Below are 22,366 nucleotides of genomic sequence, written 5' to 3'. Positions count from 1 at the left end.
GTTATATCAGGTGAGCCCATTTCATTGTGCTGCATTTCATAAATTTGAAGCAGAAGAAATGGTGGATGTAGTGGTCACAGTATTCTTGGAGAAACTTCTCAATGTTCTCACTGAGGAAAGCAGGTTTCTAAGTCAATACAGACAACAGTTCAAAAAACTGAAGAACGAATTGCTATTCATGCAAAGCTTTCTCAAAGATGCAGAGAGGCTCAAGAGGAAACAAATTACCCTTAAAGCGGTCATGGCCTGTTTGCGAAACTTAATCTTTGAAGTTGAAGAGATACTGGAGGACTGCCAGAATCAATCTGCAAATAGTGATGGAACTACTAGATTCTCTATGCGCTTCCATCCCAAAAGGCTATCTCTTCGTCATCAAACTGGGAAGCGTCTTGCTGAAATCAATGACAAGATCACGGAAATAAAGCAAAACATTTCGACATATCTTGAAGTGCCACTTATGAAAGAAGGAAGCATGGAGGCACACGATAACCTAATGACAAGGTGGACTTCTTCCCTTTATGATCACACTCTGGTAGTTGGTTTGGAAGGTGACACGGAGAAGATAAGAATTGGTTATTTGAAGCAAGTGATGGTTTACTTACCATTGCATTTGTGGGTATGGGAGGGCTCGGAAAAACCACTCTTGCTCAGAAAGTTTTTAATGAAAGACGTGTGGAGAATCACTTTGAGAGGAGAATTTGAGTGTCTTTTTCTCAAACATTTACTGAGGAACAAGTCATGCGAAGCATATTGAGGAGTTTAGGAGATGCAGGCCATTGCATTTCTGGCTCTCACAATGACCCTATAATTTCCACAAAGAGAGTTTTCATCAGATAGCTAGGCTGACATATTAATTCACAGATTGTCTTGATAAGCTAACTTACTTAGCTTGACCATTGTGCGGATTGTGTGGACAACGAATATGAGGCCCATGGTACCCATCCATATCATCGGTATGTATATTACGGCACTTTCGTATAGGAGTTCTGAAGCAAACATTACAATTGATGTAGCACACGAATGTACCATTACAGAAATAACATTCCACATCATGAACATCAATGCCCACACGGAACCTCTCTTCTTTAAAGGTACACCACTTATCGATAGTAATATATATAATGCTCAAAGATGCTATAAACCCAACTATATTAGACAACATATATCGACTATGATATAGTGGGTTCTTATATGTCATCACTGATGAACCTGATGCATGTTCACGAGGACGAGATGGTGGTATCCTGCAAAAAATATTACGTATCATATTTCAAAACATTGACGACAGTGTGACAAAGTAAGGATAGGAAAGCTTATGTTAGCTAAAATTAGTTAGTACTAAATACCTTTTGAGTCACCTTGTCAAACTCCACTATGAGGGTCGGGGCCAGCTTGAAATGCCATGTTTGCAATAAGCGAAGCCACAATCATTATTGTGTTCTTCTTTCTTTCCATCCATTCATATGTTTGTAATATCTCCAAACTTATTTTCTGTGATGTATATTTTGAATGAATGTCTTTCTTTCGACTACCGGATACTCCACCTTTAATATCGTTAATGTCACTATGGACTTGAATTTGATCATCCATTGCTGGCAATTCAACGCATTCACATCAAATGTTGAATATATATCGAGTTTCAACTACTACCGAAAATACGCACATAAAATATAAGATTTCAGTTGCATATATCTAAATATTAATTGTAACCACCAAATGTGCACAAAGTACAATAGTTGATTCCTTAACATAAAGAAAATATTACAAGTTAATTTGGAAAGGAAGAGGGTAGATATTGAAAGTGTAAGTTTCAATATTAGACGCGAAGAGTAGATAACCAAATATATATTTCCAAACCAAAAGAAAAACATAAGATATATATGTGAATACTTATAATCATTAAATTTTTGTTACATTTTAAAACTTTGCTTATTGTATTAAACAACTATCGGCGAGTTGCCATTGTTTTAGCACAAAGCGGATGATTTTATAAAAGAACAGAGATGTCAAAACACTTTGTCATTAAATTTTTAAAAATCAACTATAGAAACAAAATTATGTCAAATGTATGAATATCCTATGGAACTGGTGTTAGTACAAATTACATATGGTAAACATAGCAATTCACACAATTGTCATCGAAGTAATACCGCAACCAGGGGCGGCTGGATGGTGAAGAGGCCCCATAATTGTAGGGGCCCTAATTTTTTTTAATGTGAAGATTTTAATGCAATTTTTTTAATTATTATTGAGTAACTATTAATGTTGTGTTCTTATCAAATGTGGTATATTAAAGATTTAAAATATATAATTAAAATATTATACTTGTTATTACTTATCTTAAAGATTTCTATTTTTATATGGACAACAAACTAGAAGTACTAATATTGTTTCAATGATGAAAGATAAATGACTTGTAATGGAAGCGAGAAATAGTAAAATCAATTAACATTTGAGTAAGATTGTTATAAAGGGGTAATACAAAAATATGTTATATTAATAGATGTTGTTGTTATAGGTAAAAAAAACTATTATAAAAATCAAGTATAATATAGCAGGAAAAAAGTTCTAAAGGAAACTTAATTGTTATCGGGAAGATTGTTATATTGAGTGATTGTTATAAAGATGTTTGACTGTAGTTTTTTTGGAAATCACTCCTTAAAATAATATTTTCTTGTCTGATACCACCAACACCATCAATATAATCCATTTTATTCTTGTTCTTTTTAGCATTTCTTTTCAAATAATATGTATTCTACTCTTTTAATATTTTATATTCCCTTGGCCTTTTTTCAAGTCTCATAAATAATTTCATTAAAATAAGAGAGTCAAAGTAAATCGTCAAACTTTTTTTTTCCTCGAATTTTCAAGCCTTGCACCAAGCATATTGAAACAACAAAAAGTGATATCAAATTATCCGTTGAATCAGGTTCTATTATTCTATTTTTTCTATTATTTTACATCTAATTTTTTTTATATTTGACGTTCTTACTTCATAGATTTATATTATCTTTTAAATTATTTAGTAGAATATAAATATGTACATTAGAAAATATGAATGTGAATATAAATACGTACATTAGAAAATATGAATTTGATCATTCAAAACTCAATAAAGACGGATTAAAACTTTAACATAAATCCCATGAGTTTTAAATAACTTTACATATCAAAAAATTAGAAAATGGGTTTCAAATGAAATTATATACCATTTTTTTTTCCGTCTCAACAAGAAAGCTTAAGCTTCTCATTAAAGTTTTGCTTTAGGCCACCATATGTATTGAGTCGCCCTGATCGCAACCTTAATAATTGTTCCTTTGCATATTGTATTGTTATTAGATAGTTGATCCCATTTCCTAAGGAGAAGAGGAAAACATTTATGTTGGGTGAGACTGAATCAATAAAATTAGAGAAAATACATAAAATCCCTCCCTAACTTATTTCGAAAACTCACTTTAGCAATTTAACTTTATAGGCGTTTATATACCCCTAAAAAACTTTCTAAGTGAATTTTGTTCCACCCACCCTTGTCCAGATCAAGTCAAAAATGGGTGTTGTTGAGCCACTCGCTTTCTGATTGGGCCACATCATTTAATGAGTTTTCTTTTTTAAATAATTTCGGCCAAACTAAAAAAATAATTATAAAATTAACAAAACCCACTCGTCACTAACACCCGTTCCCCAAGTAACAATGGAGTTCGCCGGAGAATACTCCGGCCAGATCTTTCTTCAGCGTGACAATGATAAACAGATGGAAGAGGGGCGGGCGTCGCGTCAACGACATTGTTGGAGCGACACCATAAGAACAAAATCTTGCCGGTGTTGGTCGTTTCCGGTAGACAGAAACACAAAAGAATAGAGCACGACACTTCTGTCGGATCGCCAAAGAACCATCGTCGACGTTCTCCGTTTTGTCTCTACACCACCCCTCTCCATCTCTTCCCCTTCACCTCCATAGGAAATAATCTACCATTCTACACCTCAATTTCTCTATTTTTTTTCACTCGATTCAAATCTCTTTTCGGCATATTGAACTGATTTTATGCTCCATTTTGCTCGTTGTTCACCGTTCGCGTCCACCGGTGAACCACCGTCGGCAGCTCCACTATCGAAGAACCACTCAGCCCACCTTTGAAATCACTGTTAAGATCTAGTCCAACCACCCTTGTTTCGATGAAAAACTCACACAAAACACCTTGAATCAACCACCCGACCCGTTCGAGTCCGTCGAGATTCTTAATTTGGGGAATCTATGAAGAAAAAAAGGGAGGTGGAAAATTCTGTAATAGGAACAAACAGAACAGGGAGAAAGAAGAAGAAATGTAAAAAAAAAAAAAATATGTTTTAAAAGTATAATTAATTAAAATAAATTTTCATCCAATTAGAAAATGACAAATGTAGATATGGGATCATTTTTTGTGTTATTTTTTTTTACCTTCCACGCCTTTTTAATGATCTCATTTTCTTGTCCCGTTAAGGGTGATATTAATTTCACTTTAGACTAGATTAGGAGGTATATAAAATTAAATTGGTAAAGTGAGTTTTCGACAAGCTAGGGGAATTTTATGTCTTTTCTCATAAAATTATGTGAGGCCCCATTTGTGCATGACTTTTTAAATGATTTCAAAATATCTAATTTTATTTTGTAATAACTAAGAAATTAATAATCATAAAATTAAGTAGTTCGACAATTATTACCACTAGGAGCCTGTTTTTAATTTTTTTGAGTAATTAACTGGCCAACTTATAACTCATTTTGTGTTTAAAATAAACCTATAAAAATAAATTGACCCGTTTGATTTAGTTTTAAAAAAGCAATTTATAAATTGAAAATAGCCGCTTTTTTTAAGCCAATCCAAACAAGCTCTAGTACTCTTAATTTCTTCCAACAGAGAGAGCTCATGTTTTATACATTTATTTATTTAGAAATAAAATAAAAAAGGGGTGTTGGTAGATTAAACAATTTAGGACATTTCCAAATCACATCAAAAAGACAGGTGACAAACAAAAGGGAAACTGGGCAAGTCAATTGAAAGTTTTGGACGAAGTAATTGTATAGAGCAATTCATAGAAATCTGTACACGGACCAGTGCCAACAACGCAGGCAGCTTCTACTGGTAAGCTACCAACTCCGAACTATCGTCATAGCAAAAAAAAGCTAACAATTGCAGCAATAATCACAATAACTTGTAATTTCCGTTAACCAATTAGTCATTGTTAGTATAGTGATAAAATAAAATATTGAGATGCATATTTAAACTGTATCGACAGGACAGGACCGCCGTACTCGGCGAGATGCGGAGCCTAAAAAAATGTTGTGGTGAAGATGTAGCTTATCATTTGCTAATCACAGCAATAGCAGGTGATAATATATACTATTGGTATATGAGGAAGCATCCTCTGGAACTACTTGAAGGGTGTGTTTGGTATGACAGAAAATGTGTGATTTTTCTACTCATTTTCTTGTGTTTGGTACCGAGTTGAAAAATGTCATTTTAAGAGTATTTGCATATATTCAAAGTGAAACACTATGAGGTTTTTAAATTCGGAGTGCAACTTCTGGTATGGGGGTAGGGGTAGGGGTAGGTTGGGGGTAGCGCAGGGCAGGGGGGTAGGCAGGTAGGCGAGGGGTGGGTTGGTGTGTTCTTATTGATCTAGAAAATGTTTTTCCTCAGTTTTTTAGGGAAAACATTTTCCGTCATACCAAACACACCCGATGTCTTTATACTGAGAATTTGGAAGACTTTGATCTAATCTATCCTTTTGATTTTCTTTTCAGTTGTATTGTTGCAAGCAATCGGAGTTGTTTCAGTTGTTGCACCAAATACTGGTTGCTATGCTCTGGATAACTCCAGTCACATTCACGATTTTGTATCCTTTGAAACTATTGCTTGCCGATTCAGTGAGAAAGGGCACAAAAATGCAGAAATTGACTATTTTCAGTTGGTTGAAATAAAAAAGTCTAAGTTCACCTTATAATGTCACTTACCATGAACCACATCTCAACTCCTTTTGTTAAATCACCATGATGGTGCCACAATACCTGCAAACTTCTTAAATGTCGTATATTTTATCGGTCTCAAGATCTGAAATGATTAAAACTGATTGTATTATTGGAGGTACATATTGGATAAAGTTGGTATTTCTTAACCTGTGTTCCAGAGTAGCTGGATTGGACAGCCATTTGAGTATGAGGGGAAGGGGAAGGTGATGTCTGATTTGATATATGAGCTACTATGTCCACCAATGGTTTCAATTACATTGTAATGCTCATGAGTTGTCTTTAATGTAGGAGGATCCTGACTTGGTGGTTCGATTTTGCAAAGATGTCGAGTCTAGATCGCGAAATGTAACGCATTTTATGAAGTTTTCATTTATTTATTTACAATATATATAATATATATATATATATATATATATATATATTACGAGATGCTTATTTCCTCTTTCCGTTCTGTCTCTTTTTTTTCTGGAAAATGTTCTCTCCAACTGTTACAAACTTCTTATCTAGTAATTTGCAACTAGCTCCTTCCTTGTTGATCATCTTCGCATCCCTAACCTGATGCATAAAAGACATCTTTTAGGGACTCATAGCTAATTAGATTAATAGTTATTGAATATGCCACTTTGTATTGATAATGGCATTTGTAATTTAAGTTACTTTAAAGCAGAATAAAGAGCAATAAATCATGTATATTACCACTAGATTTTCATATTGAATTAAGTGAACCACCTCATACTTCTATTTATATATGACTTATTGAATGAAGTAGCATTCCAACTTGAACACTTTTGGCAAGCCGGTCTCCCTACTTAGAATTGTCCAATTCAGCACATCTACTTGTTAAAACCCCAAATAATAAACACATCTGACACCTGATTATGCTTATGTGACATCAAAGTGGCTGACCTGACTTAAGGGTGTATGAATGATGAATCACACGTTTAAGTAGTGTGGATGTGGTGGAAATGTGTGATGTTTATTCCGAATGATGAACCTTGTTTTCTTCCTAGTTTCCTCCACATCTCTTTCTTTCAATTTTTCTTCCACTTACTTTTCTCCATGTTTGTGACGAGTAATTTTCTTAGGCTGGCACCTCTGAAGTGCACAAGAGTAGAAATTAACTGCCTATCAAGAAATTGATGAACAAACTAAAGCTGGATTTGCTTGCGCGTGCCTAGTGAAAGTGGGGAAAAGAGTCTTCTTTATAAATCTATTAGTGTAACTTCGAGATTGTTAGAAATTCCTACCTGTTATGCTAAGAAGACATCTACTTAATTGACTTGTCCTTTATATTCTATTGTAATCCTGATTCCTTATGTAATAAAGAGTCACCTGAACTGCAGGGATATGTGGACTACGGTAGATTTGATAAACTCAACTATTTTCGTGTTGGGTCTGAACATGTCAGCTTCGTTCAGGTAAGGTTGTGAACTATTGGTGCAACTTAATCTTATAGAGGAGAAACTAAAAGATTCATGCATGTTTGTGCAAGAGTGTGATACCTGTTGGTGCAATAGGGAAGTTAAGGATATTTTATTAGTTCTCTTGGCTGGTTCTCCCCTCTCACTCCCAATGGACCGAGACAGGTTTAAAAGGAAAGTCATGGACAATGAGGTTTCATATAACAACTCCACTTGCTTGGAATTGAGGCGTAGTTGTTGTTGTTCTCTGGGATTGATGCATCATGTAGCCAATGGTAATTGACATAGGCTACAGGGATGTGTGGCATGTGGTCTTATATTCTGCTCTGTGATATTTAAAACATTATGGAGCAAGGAGACTGTAGTGATTCATGTAGATAGTTGTTTCTTGGTTCGCAGAAGCTGTTTACTACATAAAGTGGAAATGACAGTTACTAGATGAGCTGAAAAAAGACTGATTCACTTTAGGAAAAAAAAAATTAATGCGAGGTTATACGGAGGGTTTGTTTACTGACTTGTTAGCTGTAGGTATACTAGTAGACTTAGCAAACATGTTATACATACTAGTAATTGCTAGAACTGTAGAAGGAAACACTTCTAACTTGGATAGCTTTGCGCTTCAATTTTTGTGAAGTATGTGCCTCAAGTCGCGTCAATCTGCTCCTCAGATGCATTACTCCCTTGCTTCTAATTGCTGTGTCGCTTGAAACAACAACATGTCTGCTTTTTAATTCCGATCTTACCTGCAAATCTAAGATTAATGTAAATTGTTTATATTGTCCCCAGGAATATTTCAATGGTGACCTGAGGAATTGTGAGCTGAGTTATGACAAGATGGGCCGAACAGCTAAGGTTTAAATATTTCTCTCTCTCTCTCTCTCCTCTCTCTCTCTCCTCTCTCTCTCTCTCTCTCTATATATATATATATATATATATATATATATATACACACACATAAATATGTAACATTTTTTCTGTTTTATTTTCAAGAATCATATTATAGATCCTCTGAAAAGATAAGTGGTTAGTGGGCCATGTAAGAATATCATGTCTCAATGTTTGGTTCCATGTACTGAACTCCAACACGGTTCGATTGAATCTCTCACTCTCTGCATTGATAGGTCAATATCATTTGTGGAAACTGTCCTCATGGACAATGCAAAGGTATGTAAACCCTTCATTGACTAGTAAGATAGCTTGTTAATTCGAGATGTATGAAATAGCCTCAATAAACAACCAATTTTCCAAGTTAGTATTTTTGATTGATTTCTAAAATACTTCTGAAACACTCAATTGATCCTGAAAATTTAGATCTACAATGGCATCATAAACATGACGCCTGGGGTTAAAATAAAAATAAAAATAAATCAAAGCCTGGGGGTCAGCTAAGAGAAACATCATTTTGATATCACATATTAATGCACAAGATTTGCGAGCTGAAAAGATTGCACAAAGTATTGCCAGTGTTATACAATGTCATTTTTTGTGGCTCATATATGCATGCTTTATCCAGTGAATGTCTAGTGTCTATTTCAGTTACTAGTGAGATCATTATTAGCTGTTGACCAGTGTCTATATCCTAAATTGCCATTTTAGGGTTTTCGACAGCTCTGTGTGGAGGTAGAATATTATGTTCCTGCATTAACAGTGTGCTGTGGTTCCTGGAATTGAGTCATGAAGTTTATGTACCTGTAACAACTGCTAATTAGAGGATCTACCAGAAGTTATGTCTGTTATTGAGGTGTCCAGGATGGGTTATCTGGATATGTAAGAACAAAGCTAGTCACCCTTGTAAAGGAAAGCTGTATACAACTCATTGAGGTGGACGCACTGAATCTTATCCTTGGTGCATAGACAGTTGTGTTCATACATACAATGTGATTTCTGTGGTTTAGTACTTTAGTTTGTGTTATGATCCTGAATTAGGCGAGGGCCAGCATACTGCTAATTTTGGTTTAATTCCGGGGATGTGCTTAACAGTATGCGAATTGTTGATAGGTCACGCATCTGAATTTCATCATTAAATCTGCAGTGCATTATTATTTTTTGGACTAAATTTGTCAGTCAAGTATTGTCTTTTTCTCCCTGGTTTCTGTTTCATATGTGTCTCATTGTTAAAGTTGGAAGCTAATTTTTTTTAAAAAGATCTGGCGATATAGATAGTGATTTTTCTGCAATTAAGTGTATTAACTGAACTACATCCGATATAGATAGTGACTTTTCTGCAATTAAGTGTATTAACTGAACTACTTCGCAGAAATAGGGTGAAGTATTACAAGATCCTAGGTTCTTTGATCTTCTCAAAATTGACTCAGGAATCCTCTATGACCTATTTGTTCAACAATGATGTGGGATTTGGAATTGTGGGAGTCAGGTATAGAATGTATCATTGTCTATCTTGCTAATTTTTTTTGTAAATTTCAATTCCTCAGGTGGACTTGGATGCATCTGCAATGTTGAATATGAGTCTACTTGTAGGTATTTTCGACATCATTTTAGCTCATATGCTATGTGTTTTGACACCCTCCCCTGTCCCCTTTCCTCTCCCTCTCCCCCCAAAAAAGGAGAAAGAATGAAAAAAAAAAAGAAGAGAAACTGCATGTTGGGGTGAGGTCTAAAAGATTAGAAAAGTTATACTCTCTTCATTCCATTTTGTATAATCGTATTTTATTAGGCTTGTAGTTTACAATATTAATGTGACATATATTGTGTTAGCGGTATTGGAAGAAAATATTAAAGTAATTGTTGAAAAGTTAGTTTGACACTGAAATCATCACAATAAAATTTAAAATTTGAATAATTTGATAAATTCATTCTTGAAAGTTGAGGAATTATATTTTGGAGCATTTCAAAATGGAAATAGTGTCATATAAAATCAAACAGAGGGAGTATATATTTGGAGTTGCGGGCACATTCCCTTTCCAGGCCCTTGCAAACAGAAAGACCTAAAGTTAACAATATTATCATGTTTCCTTTAGCTGAGTTAATTGGATGCATGTGTCCCTAAAAAACTGGAAGTGGGGTGAGCATGAGGTGGGTTCACAGCTCTTATGGGGTATGCTGTAATTGGGTAGTGTATTTCTGAAAGGATGGAATATTTTCTTGTCCAAGTTGGTCCAATGTACTTTTGGCAGTTCATAACACGTCTCTTCAATATTTCAATAAAAAAAGTTTTTAACTCAAATACATTTCGTTTTGTGTGTAAATCCTTATGTTTTATTTCAATACAGGACATAAACCGCATATCCTATCTGATTCTGAAGCTTAATCAAATTGACTTTTAACTGTATTATGACTACAACTTAGGCGTTTCTTATTCTTTTTCCTTTGGGTTAAAACATTGTACCCTACTTCATAACCTCTTGAGCTTCACGGCAATTTGTTTCATCAAAGTTAAGAGAACATCTCTTGCACTGCTTCAAATATTTGCAGTTCAACCTACCCATTTACTCATTGCCATGGCAGGCCTCTGTTTGGACTTTATAAATTAAGGGACATTTCTCAACCTGTGCAGTGCAAAGAAAATTTGGAATCGTAATGCTTCAGTAAGCTCATATTATCGAATTATGGAACTATTTCTCTAATGTCTCTACACCATGTATTGGCATAGGGCAAAGTTGACCAGCGAGAGTAATTGAAAAGGTTTGATTATTGGGGAAGAGTTACATAAAATAATGCAAATTGCATGATGACATCACTAAATATAGGGTTTTGAATGCATTATTTGTACACTTCATCTTCAAACTTGTCTAGCTGTATTTCTAATATGACTTTTGGACAGAGCTGTGGTTGAACTTGCCATTCCATGTGAGAAACCAGGTCTGCGAATCTTTGAAGGTTTCACAGTTGGTTTTCATCCACGGTCATGGGAAATTGTAAGGGAAACGTTTCTTCTTTCATCCAGTACCTTCAAACTGTCTCACATGACTTATGGTGTGGAGGCCCTTGCTTGTGAATGCACAGGTTTACAATGGCATGACTCAAATGGGCTATGAAGCAGCTCACAAGGAATTCAGGTGAAGGGGACATCTCATTACTTACACGTATTATCTTTTCTTTGCTTATTATAGTTACTCCCTTTATGTGACATGTCTGTCTTACTTTCCTCTTTGGACTATCACAAAAATATATCTGCTTTCTTTAAGTAGAAGCCTCCATCGTTTATTCATTATTTGTTGAATTGTATACTGCTCGATGAGTCAGATTGAACCCATTTTTATTCTTATAGTACTCCAAATTCATAAAGTTAGGTTATTTGGGTTTGGGCCCACTTTTCTTTAAACACTGTAATTTTCAACTACACTTAAACTCCATGTATATTCAAGCTAAGAGATCAAAAGGAGATTGTGATATTGTTACTGTTGTTGTCACTGCTTTTCTTTAGATTTTTTCTTTGTACTTATCTTGATCTTGTGCTGCTTATCTCTTCAAACAAATCAATTGTATCTTTGTTTTTCTAGTCTGGCATCACCTCCACCTAGGTATCTGGCAGTTTTCCAAAATTGTGGAGGTATTATGGCTCATCATATTGATTCTGCCAAAGTTCTAATCAATACCGCATTTGAGTCTATGAGGGAGAAGAGGTTTCAAACTGAGTCTTGACTGATGAAAAGTAAAATTATTATGCTCTGAAAGAGAATATGTATTGGTTATGTGGTTTTCTGTATGGTTACTTCTGCATTTTATCTGGGAATGTAATTGTGTTTTATAGTTGAGGTCTATTCTGTAACAGGATAGATCCTGCCAGACATAAGATGTTGATTGGATAGAAATGCTAGCTTAAATTTAAGGCATACACATATGCTGATATAGTATGGCGGGATCTCTTTTGATGGTTTGGTGTTTCTTGGACTATGCCAAGATCCGTGAATGAGTTGATGTTCACCTGGAAGAGTGGAGCTAGGAGAAGAAGGCACAAGGCGTGGAATGTTACTCCTCTTGCTTTAATGTGGGTCATTTGGAAAGAGAGAAATAGGAGAGCTTTTGAAGGGTTGGAGATGAGCTTTGCTCAACTAAGGAGTAGTCTCTGATCCCTTATTTTCTTTTGGTTCACCCATGTAGTTTCTGTTTGTATAGAGGATTGGGTGGCGTTTGGAGAGAACCATATTTTGTAGGTTTCTCTTTTTTTAGTATACCCCTTGTATACGGCCAAGTAGGCCTTGTTATTATCGATGAAATCTTTTACTTGACCCAAAAAAAGTCATCCCTTAAAAGGAAAAATTGGAATATAGATATTTGTTTTGAGGTGCCCATATTTAGTCACGTGTCTCAATCTGCTTTTCCTTCAATGTGAAGTTTGGCCACTCTTTTCCTAAGTTACTCGGACTCGGGTGCGGGTATCCGATATGGGTGTGGATCTAGAGGTTGGATCCTTCATGATATAAATTTTAAGATTCAGGGATACGGATCCAGGTATGGATACGGGTGCTACGGGTGCTGGGATTCGGCTAGAAATAATTCAAATATCTAAAAATAGAGTTATAAAAATATGCCCAGAATATAGTGGATTATATATAAGGAAAAGAATGCACAAATTTTTTAGAGCAAGTTTGAACCTGTAATTAATACTTATTAAGTATAGATGCATCTCCTTACTATTTTTTGGTGTAACATGGGTATTGCAGATGATATAGAGGTGTAAAATGGCTATTGCAGTAGCCCTAGCTTTTGTTTTGATTTCAGAAATTATTGTCTGTATCAAATTTCTCTATCGATTTTGGTCAAAGTACCCAAAATCGTTTGACCAAATTGGGTACGGGTCCCACATCCACACACACATCGTGTCGACACGGGTGCGGCCCCGAAAGTGAAGAGTCCGAGTAACTTAGCTCTTTTCAGTAAAATATCATTTGTCCATTCATGATTCCACAGAGATGATTTGCATTTATTCAGGAGTGTGCTTTGGTTCAGGTAACCAAGCAATACCATGGAGAGGACTGGTTGTCATCCTTGTCTCTGTGTTGGTCAACTTAGTTTACACTGCCTATTTTAGTATGCTTGTGAATATATTCTGACTTCTATATTCTGCAAGGTTCTAATACACATTTTGCCTACCCTATGTGCTTTTTGTACTCGTCCTGTTCTTGTGGGATCTAGACTTCCATTCTTTATCATAAGCTGCAAGGTCACAGTAGTTGTTATCATATCACAGTCTAAAATGCATAAAATTATTTCAATTGATTCTTATTGTGATTTTGTAGCTTCATCACTGCACAAACTCATGTAGCACTTTATATGACTGCAATTGCTTCGGTTTCGGGTTCTGTGCAGAAACCATTAGTAAAGGTGCCTAAGCTTTTCATTATGCATTTATTCTTGTGCTTGTATGTTATTCACTTGGAAGTTCACTGTTTCCCCCCTCTTTCCATGCCCCTCTCCATATACATATCAGGTTTCTCCGGAGCAAGGGTTGAAGGTCAGATTATCCGGTTCAGCAGCAACTGGTGGATCACCAACAACTTTGTCACCAACAGTATTACTGATCGACTGGATATGTATAATGACTTGACTTGTTCCACTTATAAGACTGTTTAGGGAGATATTTCTTGTTTCGCTATTATATTATCTTTTGGCTCAACTGTTTGTTCCTCTAAATTGCTGATTGTATTTTCAGGTGATATTGCTCGTGATAACCCCTATGAAGTTCAGGTCACCGTTCCTATAAAAGACTATGACCCCATTCAGTTCACCCTCACAAAGATGTGTGGTAAGTGCAATCTGGCCTTTATTCAACTTCACTTATATCATTCTATGTCTGTCAGTTATACGCCTTCCGTTTCATTTTGTGTCAGTTTGATTTTAAGAATATGAAGAAAACTTTTGAATCTTGTGGTCTTAAATTAAAGGTGTGTATAATATGAAAAAAAAAAAAAAATACCGTTTGAAACTTCTGGTGTTAAACATGACATGTCATTCCTATAAGGGAATGCCATTAAGGGTAAAATGAGAATGTTGAAATTAAAAATTTACTAATGTTGAAATTAAAAATTTACTAAATATAGAAAGAGACATTCTTTTCAAATAAACTAAAAAGGGAAGTAAATTTACTAAATATAGAAAGAGACATTCTTTTCAAATATACTAAAAAGGAAAGTAAGACACATAAGTTGAAACGGAGGGAATATACACTTCTTATCAATGGGCATACATTATGCTCATAGAGCAGTGCATGTTTGGGTCTTTGACAATGTGTGTCTACAATAACAGCCGATAACTTCTGAGCAAAAGTAAATACTTTAAAAATAAAAGGGAAAAAAGAATGTGGTTCGGTCTCTTAGCTAACCTGTGCGGCCCTCCCCTGTCTCTATCATATGAGAATCTCATTGGTAGAGATATTTTGGGGGGTGGGGGGGTGGGGGCAGCAATAGTAGTGTATTTGGGCGGAGGGAAGATCTGATATTAGGAATGATGCAGTCCTAGCAATACTATATGTCCTTTCTAGCTGGTACCCTACTATTCCGAGTGGCTGTTCCATTTAAATCATGATAATAGAATGAAATATCTGCAGAAAATCAGCAAAGCGAAGGTGGTGATGCTGCAAGAGGATGGGCCATATTTGGAGTATTATCATGCATGTATGTCATGTTCCTTTTCAACCTCTTATTTTCATGTTGAAATGTCTGAGTGAGTTCTTCCAGATCTTATGCAGTTCTGCATCATACATTTTGCTGCAGCATAACTGGTTATCTTGCTTGGGAAGTTGTTGACTCTGTGTTGACTCTGTTGTTGAAATTTATATTTTGAATAGCGTTTCGCATATTCAGATGTTGCTCTTGGTCATCTTGTGTAGCATCATATAAATATGACATATTGTGTGGAACAGAGTATTAGTTGCCTCAACACTATTCTGCTGTGGAGGGTTCATTTACAAGACACGAGTACAGAATCAGGTAGGTTAACTATTTGTGCTTTAGCTATGTACTGTGCTCTCTCTCTTTTTGCCAGCTCCGCTTTCAATTGTATGATTCTTTTGCGGCAATTAGTAATCATTAAATTTCATTTTTACAGCGTGGGCTTGATGCATTGCCTGGAATGACACTTTTATCCGCATGTTTGGAAACTGTAAGTATACCTACTTGTGGGGTTTGAACTTCTTGGGATGGTGTGGAAGGCTTTGGGTGAGCTATCAATACATTTCTTGTGGCCAGAAAAGCGAATATGTGGAGGTTATACCACAGGGGGTAGAGAGGGGGACAGTGACAGCTCCATGTGTAAGTAGTCCTAGGGGTATGGTTGTCCAGGTTAAGGGTGTATGGATGTAGTAGAGGCGTATGCTAGGGGAAAATGTTGTTTTTGAGCATGCTGTGAAAATAATTGAGCTGAATTGGTTTAATGTGCTTTTTGAACTGAAAAATAGGTAAGCGGTGTAGGCCATGGCTATTCACGACCAGAAGATGTCAACAATCCTTTTGCAAATCAAGCTTCATGGGAGCGCCAACCGACTTCTACTCAAGCAACAGGGAGAACTAGTGAAGTTAGGTACGGATCAATATGAGTCCTGTTTGTCTCTAGATGAGAGTCTTGCCACGTCCCAGGCCGGTGTTCCAAGTTAGAAATGTGCACAAGACGGGTTTCTCTTTGGAAGCAACTAATATTTGGTGCTCTGGCTCTGCATACAAAATATTGATTTAGCCTTCTCATTCTTGTGGCAGTAGAGATTGATGAACCATGAAAATTTTTGCAAGCTCTGATAGACCTGCAATTTTGCAACCCCCCCAACAAAAAAAAACCCCCCGCACCACCAATGATACTTTGTTCATAGTGGTGCTCACGCAAGTTATGAGGAGAGAAATGCTGTGACTTGAAAGATTATTTTTACTTGTTTCATGGTAGATGCAGTCATGCAGATTTGTGAAACACTCGCTGTTTTTTTACACTCTTTTTGAGTTGACAAGATCGATGACAATGTTTCAAATCCAAGAGCCTAACATGAGAATCAGATTCCTGTCTCACCACTTCAAGTCAATCGTCTGTTTATCTAGCTTTTTAAGCAAAAACATCCCATCGAAGTTATCAATAGACAATAGTGCTTTTTCTAGACTTATAGTACTGTTGCTGCGTCTTTTCAGGGTCTAAAACGTTTGGCTTCTATGAGTATCTACATTACCAAACCAACAATATAAATATCAAATGTACTGACTCGAGTATAATCAAAGACAACGTTAAAACAGGAAAGTTGGAAATTTCCATTCCCCTTGATCTGTGCGGAGAATTACGACTGTAAGAGCAAATTTTGGGCTTTCTAGCAGCTTATTTACGTTTGCTTAAGCTGCTTGAGTAAGGTGTTTACTTGCAACTATGTAGGAAGGATATTATACAGTTCGTTAATAATGAGAAAACTGAGAGCCAATTTACTTGAGCCACAGAGTCTTCATTCTATTAAAGAACAATTTTGGCATAAATGAAGCATAAAGATTATTCTGTATATGTTTTAAAAAGTAGAGGAGCAGTTCTCCTAACAAATTTTGCCTGTTATTTTTATCATTTCATTAGACCATTCAGATTCACCTAACATTCGCTTATCCAGTTGTTGGTCACCTTCCTCACTTATGTAATGCATGAGAGCAGACATAGACCGAGTTACACCAATACTACTATTTTAATAAACGGGGATTGCCATTTCTATTTTTCTGAGAAGAAATTGTCAATAGCGTAGCTCAAAGTACACAAAATACATAATATATTATCTCTTTGTTTGACCACCTTGATTAAGATTTCTAACTTCTATACTTCTACGACGAGCTAATTCAGTTTAGGTGCATGCATTAAAATTTAGCTGAAAAGTTGAATATATCATATAATAGATATATTCAAAATAAGTAAATTGTATACGTTAGGTAAATTAAATTTAAATTATGGTCGTTTATTTCCGGTTATTAATGAATTGAAGTTGAGAAGCTTAACACTTTCACATGAAATTGAGAAGAGGAAAAACAAAAGAGTAAGCTTCATGAGATCATACATAGATATATAAAACAAAAAAAAAACAGGAAGAAATGGCGTGTGTAATAGGATATGAAGAAACTCAGGTCAAATAATAATATTGTGGAGGTCCTCTTTTGTCAACAAAGCAGGTGCCTTTTGTCCCCACTTATATCAACTCTTTTGTTACTTTACATTGCATGCATATTGTTTGTTATCTCCGCATTCGAAAAGCAATCAATCAAGGCGTGTGTGGGGTTGACCAGATCAAGTCATTCTCTCATGCTTAAAATAAATATATAACTTTCACTAAAGATTTTATCGATAGCAGGATAGCAACAATTAATAAATCTAGATTTTGGGTAGGAGAGGACTAAGCCAATTAATTGTAAATTATTATCAATTGATTTACAGAAGAACTTTGAAAATTGACTCCCAAGAATCATTTGTTTAAGAAGCGTTAGATTTTTTTATTGAGAAGTTGACATAAATAGCCGTCCACCAAATAAGTCAGCAAATGTATGTTTTTTGTATATTAATGTATAATATACATAAAAATACATTTTTTTTAATAAATAATAATGTATATTTTTTGTATGTTTAGCTTACCAATGTAATTTTTGTCGGTCTACCGGCCATGTGTAACTTGCCCTTTTTTATTCCCTTAAAGTTGGACCGCATCAAATAATTGACTAAGTTGGAAAATATAGCTAAGTCAACAGTTAGTAAGATAAAGGGTCATAATCAACTTCATGTCATGCATTACAATTGCGTGGATGTTAGTGAAGGTGTTTTTACTATCAAGGACCAGATCAATCATCATTTACTTGTAGTACACAAGTTTGCTTCACTAGGTAAACATGAAAAAAATCATATACTAATCCCAACAAAAAAGCTACCAACTCCATTTAATTCTGTGCTTTAATTTGTAACTCTTCTTCCATTGAACACACTATATATACTAGTGAAACTCCATTCAATTTCATCACAGCAAACTAACCTTCTTCAGTATTCGAACTTCTTCTCTCCTTAGAACTTAACTTCCAAGATGGCTCAGTCCACGAGCTTCTTCTTTCTCATTGCTCTACTTGCGTTTGCACCAATTTGTTTCTCTTTTAAGAGTAATTACAATGGTAACCTATACCCCCAATATTACTATAAATCATGCCCAAAAGCGCAAGAAATTGTCAAGTCTGTTGTTGCCAGGGCTGTTGCCAAAGAAGCTCGAATGGCTGCTTCATTGCTGAGGCTCCATTTTCACGACTGCTTTGTCAAGGTAAAACATATCTCTGTTACGAAATATATTTGTGTCACTTGGTATTATAACAATGCTAAGCTTATCATATATCTGATGATAAACTTTAACGTGGCTGCAATAACTTTCGGTCTTTACTGATCTATTAGTCAAAATCTATACATGACAAAGTGTACCATGACTACTCTATATGGAAAGATTTAAAATTTGGATAAGATTTGATATGAAGTTGAGTACGCGCTGCACACTAGCACGCACGAATGCACCTACTAAAAATTACTTTTGTTATGAACTAAATACAGGATTTTCTTGGCTTATGTTTGTTAATGTTTTCTGACGTACTTATATGCTATAAAAAGTTGATGGCTAACTATTTGTTTTACTATGTCGTGTAGGGGTGTGATGCATCTTTGCTTCTGGATAGCAGCAGAGGTATAGTAACAGAAAAAAGATCAAACCCCAACAGGAACTCAGCTCGTGGATTTGAAGTCATTGATGAGATTAAATCTGCACTAGAGAAAGAATGCCCACAAACTGTCTCTTGTGCTGATATATTGGCACTTGCTGCAAGGGACTCCACTGTTTTGGTAAGTAGAGCCACATAAACTGGTCACAACACTCTTCTAGGAGGCACGGAAAAAGAAAAATAAACTGAGCTATTTATATTTTGTTTGTGTAGGCTGGTGGACCAAACTGGGAGGTTCCATTGGGAAGAAGAGATGCCAGAGGTGCCAGTTTAAGTGGCTCCAACAATGACATTCCTGCTCCAAACAACACATTTAATACCATTCTCACTAAATTCAAGAGACAAGGCCTTGATCTTGTTGACCTTGTTGCTTTATCTGGTAAAAGTTACTCCCTTAAATTTATTGTTACTACATAGTTATCAACTAATCATACTTAACTCTCAGTTAACATCAATGTATTATTATGCAGGGAGCCACACAATTGGAAATTCAAGATGTACCAGCTTCAGACAAAGGCTCTACAACCAGTCAGGAAACAGTAAACCAGACTCTACTCTGGATCAATCATATGCTGCCCAATTGCGCAATAAGTGTCCAAAATCTGGAGGTGATAACAACCTATTCTTCTTGGACTTTGTCTCTCCCACAAAATTTGATAACAGCTACTTCAAGCTCTTATTGGCTTCAAAGGGCCTGCTGAACTCTGACCAAGTTCTTACTACAAAGAGTCAAGCATCATTAGCCTTGGTGAAACAATATGCAGAGAACAATGCGCTTTTCTTCGACCACTTTGCCAAGTCTATGGTTAAGATGGGGAACATTTCTCCTTTGACAGGTTCCAAAGGGGAGATCAGGAAGAATTGCAGGAAGATCAACTCATCTTAAAAGGGCAGTGAGCACATCAACTTTCATTTGCAGAAATAGAAAATAATAATTGTACCTTTATTGTTTTTTGTTATGTTTCTATTGTTGTTCTTTTTACATTCTTCTAGTTTCTTCAGTTTTCGTCCTTGAGGACGATCTCATTGATTGTGCCATCTGTTTGAAAATTGTTAATCATGATTTATTACCATTTGTGTATTTAAATTTTAGCAGCTACAACACTTCACTTCTACACTAGACAAAGTGAATTGAACCAAGAAAAGCAGCTACAGATATTTATACTGTACTAAAAATCAGGAGACAAACATAAATTGGTATAGAGATGAGGTCAAAAGGATATTATAACAGGGGAAATATATATGTAGTATTAATCTAACACCTTCAGTGACCAAATTAGAGAAAATAATAATGGTTGAGAGAAATATTCTCTCTGGTATATGATCTAATTCTTCCAAAGTAGTTGAGAGTTAACAGATTTAAGTACAATTGTTCGAATAACTTTTGTGTATTCCTAATTTGAGTACATTAAGTCCAAATCAATAGAGTATATCTTTAGTTTTGTCAATGATTAATGCAAGTTGACTATACACAACTACTTCATCATCTTACAATGCTTAATAAAATAACAAAGACCGCCTCAATGGCTCAATCTTCCAGTTTCTCAATTTAATCAAATTTTAATTAGTTGTGTGGTACTCTTAACTCCATTTGAGCTTTTAGCCTGAATATTGTCTAGTTTAGATGTCTCATGTTTAATACTAGTTTAATGTTTCTTGACTAAATGCTCAAGGTTTAAGACTCGTGTTGCAAATACAAGAGGGAGATGATAAGAAAAAAACAACACAAGGCATATTTTACTAAACTAGTTTGGACACGTGCGTTCCACGTATCCTATATCATTGCCATAAAATATATCAAAATAATTTATAATCAAATATAGTATTAAAAAAAAATTGAGCTAGAAATATAAATTAAACTATATACGATGTTACCGTTCATGATTTTTATCATGTCATCTCAGTTTACTTTATCATGATCACAACTCTTGTAGTTAACATTAATATCCCTTTATAGTGCAATATATAGCTGCTCATGTCAAATACATAATTTAAGAATTGTTTGACCGAGTTTTATATGCAAAATACAAATGTATGGGAAATTGTCTTTGAATGAAATTACAGAAACACCATTCATAAAGCTGAATTATGAGGATCCACTCTTTGTATACTGGGCCACTTTTCTACTTCAAATATTTAGGCCACTTTTCTACTTTTTTACTTCAAATATTTATTGTAGTTTGTTAATATTTGTTTATCCCGAAATACTTAGCACGAAATTCAATTTGAACTTTTTAATCAGTTTTGGCATGAATCATTATGTTTTCTTTTTTGATCATTTTTTTTCCAAATAAGAAAGGAAAACAAATGATACTTGAATTTCGTTTTAGACCAACTTTTAGAGGTTAAATCCTCAATTCTTTTGAACTCGAGGGAGTATTATCTAATCAGGCATATCATAAGAGAACACAAAAAGAGGATAGCAATAGATAATAAAATGGCATATCATAAGAGAACACAAAAAGAAGATAGCAGTAGATAATTATTACACAAAGAAGAAAACTCAGATAGATTTATGCAGTGAAATTTAAATGAAGAACAATCACTCTATCTAAAAAAAAAAAAAAAGATACAAGCTTTGATGGAGTTGTGACCGGAAAAGAGGTATAACTTAGCCAAAACACAGCGCTGACAAACAAATTAAAGAAGCAAATGCGAAGAGCGACATGATTCCTTTTACAAAAAATCATCTGAATCGTTGTGTGAATAATCCACATCTTTGTTGTTTATATAACATCTGAGGAAAAAGTATTTTGATAAGCTCCGTATAAGTTCTTCATTTCCATTGTTTGCACATCTTGAATAAGGTCCAAAGAATGAAAGAAATTATATTTATAGGACAACTTCTATTGAGTTAGAATTTGGAAAGCCAAAGGCTGAGAAAGCAACACAAAAGATTAACGGCTGAAATTGCAAAGGTTGGCTATTTAAGACATGAAATCGTGCATAGCATAAGAAATTTACCTGGAAATTATGTGGAGCTAAGTGCATAAACTTTAATAAATGTATTGTATTCCATCTTTTTCGTTGTAAAACATGAGGAATTTGAATAGTTGGAGTTCATATTACAATATGGACTAAATTCATCTTTGAAACTGTAAATTGTATTGTCCTTTATTGACATATTTAATGCACGAAAAGATAAACGCTATCAAGATGAGGAAAGGTGGAAGCATTAAAAGTAAACAAATAAGGTATAAAGTTAATGTCACCTTTTAACATTCTTGAATTTCTGCAGTTAGTTCCAATTATTCTGATGGATGTTTTTTGTGAAAGCTGGAAAATGAGCAACATTTCTC

General features: G+C 35.0%; 2 protein-coding genes across 3 annotated transcripts; both read left to right on the top strand.

The window, feature by feature from the left end:
* Positions 1-4,948: 4,948 nt before the first annotated feature.
* LOC132621241 (uncharacterized) lies at positions 4,949-16,390 on the top strand. Of its 2 annotated transcripts, none has more exons than XM_060335426.1 (18): positions 4,949-5,117; positions 5,277-5,362; positions 5,780-5,871; positions 6,163-6,207; positions 6,293-6,349; positions 7,348-7,422; positions 8,212-8,277; positions 8,547-8,589; positions 9,858-9,903; positions 11,207-11,300; positions 11,389-11,441; positions 13,626-13,710; positions 13,817-13,919; positions 14,039-14,131; positions 14,933-14,999; positions 15,248-15,314; positions 15,433-15,486; positions 15,782-16,390. In XM_060335426.1, the coding sequence occupies exons 2-18, from the start codon at positions 5,296-5,298 to the stop codon at positions 15,917-15,919; spliced, it is 1,245 nt and encodes a 414-aa protein (XP_060191409.1). In that variant the 5' UTR covers positions 4,949-5,117; positions 5,277-5,295; the 3' UTR covers positions 15,920-16,390. The 2 variants fall into 2 exon arrangements, with proteins under 2 accessions (XP_060191409.1, XP_060191408.1); XM_060335425.1 differs by having other exon boundaries at positions 4,950-5,117; positions 5,272-5,362.
* A 1,819-nt stretch (positions 16,391-18,209) lies between these two features.
* Positions 18,210-20,433, top strand: LOC132624049 (peroxidase 72-like). The gene is made up of 4 exons (XM_060338869.1): positions 18,210-18,622; positions 18,997-19,188; positions 19,281-19,446; positions 19,538-20,433. The coding sequence occupies exons 1-4, from the start codon at positions 18,395-18,397 to the stop codon at positions 19,951-19,953; spliced, it is 1,002 nt and encodes a 333-aa protein (XP_060194852.1). The 5' UTR covers positions 18,210-18,394; the 3' UTR covers positions 19,954-20,433.
* The last annotated feature ends 1,933 nt before the right edge of the window (positions 20,434-22,366 follow it).

This window comes from Lycium barbarum, chromosome 12 (assembly GCF_019175385.1).
Source record: "Lycium barbarum isolate Lr01 chromosome 12, ASM1917538v2, whole genome shotgun sequence".
Classification (NCBI taxonomy): domain Eukaryota; kingdom Viridiplantae; phylum Streptophyta; class Magnoliopsida; order Solanales; family Solanaceae; genus Lycium; species Lycium barbarum.
The sequence above is the reverse complement of the archived record's forward strand: the minus strand, read 5'-3'. Positions and strand labels throughout refer to the sequence as shown.

Bases quoted from the DNA above. Each gene is read 5' to 3' on its own strand.
- LOC132621241 (XM_060335426.1), top strand. From the start codon at position 5,296: ATGCGGAGCCTAAAAAAATGTTGTGGTGAAGATGTAGCTTATCATTTG. The intron at 13,920-14,038 runs GTATAATGACTT...TTGTATTTTCAG, and splicing joins ATTACTGATCGACTGGATAT to GTGATATTGCTCGTGATAAC. The intron at 15,315-15,432 runs GTAGGTTAACTA...TCATTTTTACAG, and splicing joins AGACACGAGTACAGAATCAG to CGTGGGCTTGATGCATTGCC.
- LOC132624049 (XM_060338869.1), top strand. From the start codon at position 18,395: ATGGCTCAGTCCACGAGCTTCTTCTTTCTCATTGCTCTACTTGCGTTT. The intron at 18,623-18,996 runs GTAAAACATATC...TATGTCGTGTAG, and splicing joins TTCACGACTGCTTTGTCAAG to GGGTGTGATGCATCTTTGCT. The intron at 19,189-19,280 runs GTAAGTAGAGCC...TTGTTTGTGTAG, and splicing joins CAAGGGACTCCACTGTTTTG to GCTGGTGGACCAAACTGGGA.